Source organism: Chaetura pelagica, unplaced genomic scaffold, assembly GCF_000747805.2.
Source record: "Chaetura pelagica isolate M959 unplaced genomic scaffold, ChaPel_1.0 scaffold72, whole genome shotgun sequence".
Classification (NCBI taxonomy): Eukaryota; Metazoa; Chordata; class Aves; order Apodiformes; family Apodidae; genus Chaetura; species Chaetura pelagica.
In genome coordinates, this window is record NW_009952560.1 from 889,712 (window position 1) to 897,586 (window position 7,875).

The 7,875-nt window shown below is 41.4% G+C and overlaps 1 protein-coding gene across 1 annotated transcript in view; it reads right to left on the reverse strand.

Annotated features, from left to right (window-relative positions):
* Positions 1-7,875, reverse strand: part of TADA2A (transcriptional adaptor 2A) — a 22,439-nt gene that overhangs the window by 11,229 nt on the left and 3,335 nt on the right. Inside the window, 3 exon segments of the mRNA XM_010009043.1 lie at positions 4,802-4,874; positions 5,596-5,684; positions 6,889-7,046. Of these exon segments, the coding sequence (XP_010007345.1) occupies positions 4,802-4,874; positions 5,596-5,684; positions 6,889-7,046 (320 nt within the window).

Below are 7,875 nucleotides of genomic sequence, written 5' to 3' on the forward strand. Positions count from 1 at the left end.
AAAGAGTGTGGAAGAATCATAATGTGTTTTCATAAAAGAGGTATTTAAGTTTCCTAACTGAAGAAAAAGCACAGGTAGCAAATTCTTCTTCTTGCTTAAATGTGGGGACAAGAAATTGGGAAATGCAGCAAATTAAACATGAATGAAAAATACTACCAAGTGTTGGAATCAGTGCTAATTTCTGTATTATATTTATATATTTTTAAACCCTGTGGAAACTAAGCTATCATGTTGTTTCCTGGGGTTTGTGGGGGCAGAACTTAATAACTACATGCAGAAATTGCATTGGAGAACCTCTATAAATATCACAAGTAATTATCTACCTATAATATTGCATTTTAATGCTTTCACCTGAATGCACCATTTTCTGAAAGAAATTACAATCAGCTGGGGAGAAGAAGGAAGGTTCATGAGAACAAAGGAAAGAAAAAAAAAGAGCTTCTGCTTACAGATAAATTAGTATTTGCTGCCACATGCACTTTTGGAGGGGGCTTTTGTTTTTAATAGACATATTCACACAGGAACAGGCGATTACAAGATCTGGAATGCATGAATAACTCAGACTACTACACTGTTACATGCTGCATTGAAATGAGAAAAGAGCTGCTGTGTGAATGAGAATGATTTGCCTGTGCTTTTCCCCATGGATTATACCAGGGAGGCAGTTGTTTGTGTTGGTAATTTTAGATAATCCAAGCTGACACTGTGTTCAAAGTGTCCATTTTGGAAAATGATAAGGTTCTTAGGGATGGTCAGAGTAGCTTTGAAGGATCCAGTGATAGGCAGAAATTCAAGGCTCCTTTCTCCATTCCAAAAAATGAAAATATTTTGGTTTCTCAAGAGTGTGTCCGAAACAGTTTCTTTGCTTCTCATTCCTCTTCAGCCTCATTTGGTCTGCAAAAACTTTTTTGAACACTAATGAGTGAGACCTTTGTTTCATGCTAGCTAACCTCTGTTTGGCATGCAAGGCCCAAATAATGGGAAGAATGGAAACTAATCAAAGTAAACAGGCTGTGTACCCAGTTCGTACAAACTTAATGGCTACAATCCAAATTCACCCTCCCTAGGGGAGAGCAGGACCCCAGGCAAACAAGAGGATCTGCCTTGAGAGCATGTCAGGAACTTCCCCGAAAGAATAAACATCATGTAATATTTAGGGCATTGGCTGCCTTGTATCTTATAAAATGAAATTTCACTGCTCTACAGGCAGAGTCACCACAGAGTCACCATTCCACTCACTTCTCAACCTGTGGTTTCAGCAATTACTCTCCAGTGTTACAAGTAAAAATCAATTCTATGGGAAGGAAAGGGGAGAAAAAGCCTGGAAAAAGATAAATTACTAAGGTTATAATTCAGTCTGAGGAAAACTTGTAATTCATGAAATATTTAAACACTCTGGGCTGACTGAGATTTGTAACTACTTGTTTCTTTTGATCTGCCCATTATGTTTTTGTTTAACTGCAATATATATTTGCATGCACTTATTTGCAAGTAGTGAAGAAAAGTTATCAGTTCAATATGTTAATTAAAACATGAGAGATTTCATCTCACTAAGATCAAGAAGTGACTGAACAGTGTCTGTGACCTCCTGTGTGGTGGGAGGAGCTGGTGAGACAGCAGGTACAGGTGTCTGTGCTCCTCAGAAAAGGCTCTCTGGGAATCTTTCCACCTTGTATCAAATTGCATTCTACCTGCTTGTGGAAATACTGTGAACTTCTTCAGAGCTGAGTAGAGCAGAGACACAGGGAAATAAAAGAGGGAAAATGCAATGATATCAGAAAACACAGGTCAAGTGTGCTAGATCTAGGACTTTTAAAAAATCTGTTTTTACAAAATTTTAGGAAAAGCATGTGTAGGGGAGGGGAGAGGGGGGAATTCCTGTACAATGAAAGCATGAAATATTCCTGTGTGACATGCAACCCAGACATTGCAGCACTGATCTGTGGCTTGTGAAATGAAAGAAAGAAAGACCATAGAAATTATTCTGGTTGTTGTGTTCTCAGGGTCTGGCTTGAGTAGCTTTCAGAAAAAAAGAAACAAAATAAGGAGTTTTTCACAAAGTTGATACTTAATCTGTGCTGCAAGACTCCATTTCTGGGGGCTTCTGTGGGCTATAAAATGTGCTAAAACCCTGTTCTACATCTTTACCTTTTTAAAGAAAAAAAGGTTGCTGTTTGGCCAGCAAAAAATGTCTCAAACAGGTGTGGAAGGCAAACACAGGGCAGCTTTCCAAGGACTTTTCTGTAAGATCTAGTGTAAGAAGTTTGGCAGTGGGCAGGGCTGGGGTTAGAGGCACGTTGGAGCCGCCACCTGGAAGCAGTGGGACAGGCACCCTTGGGAGAGAGCAGGAGAACCTGGGCCTCCAGGGCTCCTCACAGCTCCTTTGCCTGGTAACTAGAATGCACAGAGGTTTCTTAAGCCGTCCACATCCCTGTCCCTGCCTTCAGATCCAACTGCTGAGCCAACTGCTGCATGAAATCTTAACAATTAGTTGCAAAATATTCTCAAGCAATCAAGCAAAGTCAGGATCTGAGATCTCTGGGGCTGCAGGACAAGGGAGGGTGTGGCTCCTTCATTCTTTTTGGTAACTTGGAGAAAGGCAAGATCTAATTCCAAAGTGTTGGTTTTTTTTTTTTAGAAAATAATGCTTTCTCTCTCCAAGATGCCTCATGTAAAAGAAAAACAGCTGGCCAGACTCTGGGGCTTCATTTTTTAGAGGCATTCTCTCTCACATGGGCAGATCTAGGACAGCTGTGGGAAGGAAGCTGCCAGAGTCCCTGAGCTAAGGGAGAGAAAATGTAATTGGTCATGGTCCATAACCTCTGCCAAAGTTTTCACAGGGCAAATGCCTGACATCCTATGCTAAATATTGAAGACAACTGAAAAATGGACTAGAGAACATCCAATGAAATTATCAGGCAAGAGATTTGACAGACAGAAGGAAGTATTTTTTCACACAACACATAATGAAATTGTAGAAGTCCTAACTCAATTATGGAACTCACTGCTACAGGATGTTACAGGGGCAAAAGCAGAAATACATATAGTTCTAACAGTAGTTAGTTAAGCTCATGGGGCACAGATCCTTTGGTGAAAATGGTCAGAATACAGCCTGTTGCTGAAGAAGTCTCTAAACCTACCACTGCAGGAAACATGGAAGATACAGCAGGAACAATGTCAGCCTACATTTGCCTTCTCTTACATTCTTTTCCTTTTTCTTACATTCTTCTCCTGTGAGGGTACTAAGAGGACACTGAGCCAGATGAACCAAAGGCTCTGGCTCTGCACAGCTTTATGATACTCTGAAGAGAAGAGGAACACTGGTTTTTGCACTCAGATTGACAAACAGGAAGCTGGGAGATCTCTTAAATGGCTGAAATGTGCAGTGGGAAATGTCAGGGGTAAAGCAGCCTGAATGAGTATTAAGCTACCAATTAATGAACAGGACTAGGAAATTATTTTGCTTTTTCTGTTTACCAGGACTAAGTATAGGACACGAAAGCAAGAAAATGTTCTTTTTAATCCTAATAAAAAGAAACAGTAGAGGGGTGGCATGATGAATCTGTGACATCTCAGTCCCCCTTCCAATAAATGTTAAAAGGGAAGAGAAACTGACATACGAGTCTCATAACCTTTTCTGAGCCAAGGGAGTTTGCATTCCTTAAAACTCTGTGCACTGCTAAATTTCAAACTGATTTTTTAAGTTTGGAAAGACTGTCTGTATGAAACAGGATTTGTCTGTCTCCAAGGGGTGCTAAGGGCTTGAGCTTAGAACTGCCTGACACAGATGGCAAGATTCTGAAGCATAAATACTTGTGTGTTCTTATAAATGTGGAGGAAAGTATGATCTTTCCTTATCTATAGATTAAAACTTCATTTTGATAATTCCTGTTATGATATTACAAAGGCAACAAGGTTCACAGAAACTCAGCAGCAGTAACTGAACTTGTGCAACAACCATCCTCTTCATAGTAAAAAAGTTGTTCCATACAGCTAATGCTCTTGTAACTCCATGGGCATGTTTAACAGCCAGAAAGCCACACAACTTCAGGAGCAGAACAGTTTGTGTGTTGCAGATAATGAACTTCACACCACTTTGCTGCCTACCCTGATAGCTGATTTCTGAAACTGACAGAGGTTAGATAAAGTGACAGATCTAAGAAACTAGACAAAGTAGGGGAAAGGAGTATTAGCAAAGAGAAATAAGTTTTGCTCTTTCTGAATCAGAAGAGAAGCTGTGTCTTGCTCTCATGCTTACAAACATCATGTAGATGGGAAGAATATCTTTCAGCTGGGGAGGGGAAGTAATACTAAGGCATTGGTGTTTCTGGTTTTTAATAGGCCTGTAGGTCTGTTTGTTCCAACACTGCTGTCCTGCTGCCTGTTTCCAGACAAATTAGTAGCTTGGATAATTTGCTTCTACCTAGCTAAGCTTCCTCTACAGTTTATACTGAATAAATTATAATTTGTGTGTTTCCTAGGGAGGTGACTACTACTAGTGAAAACTATTTGATTTCAGTCATGTTCTACTTGACAACTGGCTACATTTCAGTAGGAAGTGAAGCGCATTGTTTTACATATAAGTGCCATTTGTATATCAATTGATTAAGAGTTTTAAAAACAGATCTGAAAGTAAGTATCACAGAAATGCCAAGGTTTGAATCCCAGCCTGTGGAAGTAAGCTCACTAAAAATGCATGCTCATTTTTTAAAAGGTGTGTAGAGAAGAACAGACCCAATGAAGTGTTGTGCAGGCTCTCTGAAACATTGTTTTCAGGCAGTGCTTGAAATACATGACTCACCATGCAAAATGTCTGAATCATCTTCTACAAAATCGATATCTCTCAAATCCCATTCAGCATAGTTGTCAAACTCCTGTAGAGGTGATTAATAAATTGTCACTAACTAGCATTACAAAATTGGTATGACATTTCGGTGCACGCAGAAGTACTAAGAGCAGAGATATTTACTCATAAACAGCTGTGCAAGTTCCCATCCTTGAGCAACATACATCACAGGGAAGCTTTAACTAGGGAACATATGACATGAACCCCCATGGCTGGTACTGGAACAGGATGCTGTGCTCAGATAATGAGAATTAATCAGGTAATCTCCATGACTCCCACACTGTGGTGGAAACTCTGCTCCAATGTTCAAAAAACAACAAACCCCTGGCTGGCTGAACTCACCCCTGTGTGTGCAGGAGCTTGTTTTGCAACAGGCACCGGGGCCCTGGGCCCACAGCGAGAAACACTGGAAACAATGCAGGTCTTTCAAGTGCTCTTTGGATCAGGCTCATCTGTGCTCCTCTACAGCAAATGAAATGGAAGCGTGCTGGAGCTGACCCCTTTCTCCAAGCATCTAATTCACCAGGCCCAGCAGCTTACATAAAGGCCATTCAGGGCTGGACATCTGGTGGGAGCCGCGGGCCGCCCGGCAGCGCCGCCTCGCTCATTAAACCCTGCCCCTCATCACTCTGCCCTCTCTTCTCACACTTTGTACCTGGAGAATAAAGACCTATAGGCAAACAAGCCTGCATTTCCTAATCTCGGGTTCAGTAGCAAGCTTAAAATAATGGGAGAGGAAAGAGTCTTACCTCAACAAAGTCAGCTCTGGCTGGCATGTACCCAGCCATGTCCCTGGAGAGCAAGGAATCAAAAGTAGGCCGTGGGGGATCATCAGCAGCTGCAAAAATAAAGGGGTTTGAGTTGTTGTGTAGGGCTTGGGGTCTTTTTTAACACAACATTATCTGTAAATAGGTGTTTCTTTTGCAGGAAAAGTGGGAATAATTAGTTGAAGAAAAACACCCCGACTGGGCTTTTATTCTGCTTTATATACAGAAAAAGACTGAGTTCATCCAGAGGAAAATGCATTCATCTGAGATCTTCACAGTATTCTCAAAAGTCAAACACAGAAATTCAAGGTAATAAATAGGTTCGAAAATGTAAACTCTACATTTCAGAGCTCAGCATCCCCCTGGTAAACCTCTGCAGATCACTTAGTCTCAGCGTGCAAGTTCTTTTAGTTAACAGCAAGAGGGGTGTTAAATCTGCCATCTTCTGGGTGCCATTTACAGAGCTGCAATTAAAGCTCCACAGTTCTGAATTCTTACAGTATCAACTGAGGAGCTCCATGTTTTACAGTCAATAATGGACTGAGGCTCACAACACCCTTGTGAAGGAGCTAAGTACTCTAAGTCCCATGCTGCAGTTAAAGCAAGTTGAGGCACAGAGATTTGGTCTTGGCCCAGGTCACATAAAGAAATCAGTGACAGCCAGGGACAGAACTAAAATTGTCCAGTTCCTGCTGCTTTAGCTCTAGCCACTTTATTGTGAAATTCAAGCCTCCAGATACCAAGCAATTTTATTTTTTTATCCAGCCATTTTGGGGAGCCTTACGATAGAACAGCTGTGAGACTGGGGGAATTCTAAAGATGTTTAATTTAAGGAAAAACTGGATTATTTGTTTATTAGTGACATGTACACTATTTAAAGGGCAGTTTTACAAAGAGAGGTGTTAAATCAGTGTAGTTTAAAGTGATCAGCAGTTAGGCCTGGCACAGAATGGCTCATCAGATGCAGTGTTTTAGAGGTAGAAGCCCTTCTCAGTCAATATTGCTGTGCAGGGCTTGGACAAGAGAAATAACTACCTTGGCATGATGGTGAGAACTCTCAGTGGTGTTTATGGTGAAGGACATGCTGCTGTTCCCTGCCACACGTGAAGTAGCTTTGAGTTAGTTGTCTCTTAAATTAACGTGCACATCCAGGCTTTCGCTGCGGTGATTTCTGTCAGTGACTGTGTCCACTGGCTGTGCAGGAACTTCTGGTTTTGAGAGCCTGATGGCTCAGGGGAAGCTCCCCGAGTGTTCCCGTGGGCAGGGGATACTCACGGTGGAAGGGAATGGCTGTTTCGTGGTGCGGCGCCTCCTCCGCCTGCTTCAGGGTCAGCAGCGTAGACGCAAACAAGGGATTGTTGATGAAGTGCTTCATGTAATGCTTCTCACACTCCTCCTTGGATTTTGTACACATCTGGTTGGCTACGTCCTGCCTGAAGTGGGGAGAAGGGGAGGCTTAGTATGAATAACACAGAAAGGTTGAAGTTTTTTTTTCTGTCTTTGGTGAGAAAAGATCATTTTGGGCAAGAGATGGATCCCACTGTGTGCACAGAACTGAGCTGTGATGATTTTAAACTGAGAGAGGGGAGATTTAGGTTAGGTATTAGGAAGAAATGCTTCATTATAAGGATGGTGAGGAATTAGGAATGTGTTGCCCAGGGAGGTTGGTGATGCCCCATCCCTGGAGGTTTTTAAGGCCAGGTTGGATGAGGTTTTGTGCAACCTGGTCTGGAGGTGGGGTTCCCTGCTCATGGCAGGGGGGGGTGGAAGTTGATGATCTTTAAGGTCCCTTCCAATCTTAATGATCCTATGATGTCTGAAATTTGCACGCTCACACTGAACCAATACTTACATGTGCTAGTAAGGACATTTTTGGTGGTCATGAGTAATGCTACTCACTGCCTTTACAGGAGAAACTGCCTGGCTGATGGAAACTATCAAATCTTTTATATGCTTGAAATGTAGTATTATTATTTGAGAGATTTATATATATTCCACCAACTCCAGGTAATGGTAAATTCTAAATCCAGAATTGCATTCTGCTTCTCAAGTGTCTCTTGTGATTTTAACTGCAGAGTGGTTTCCCCTTTCAAGTAGGAATTTAAAACAGGTTTGTTTTTTTTAAAAACACTGAAATGGTTGTAAAAAACACATTCTAGAAATCTTGCCAAAGCTTCTGGGAAAAATGGTTTACTAGAAATATGAAATATTTTGCCTTAATAAAATGGCTGTGCAAGTTGAGGATGTTTAAAAAATAATAAT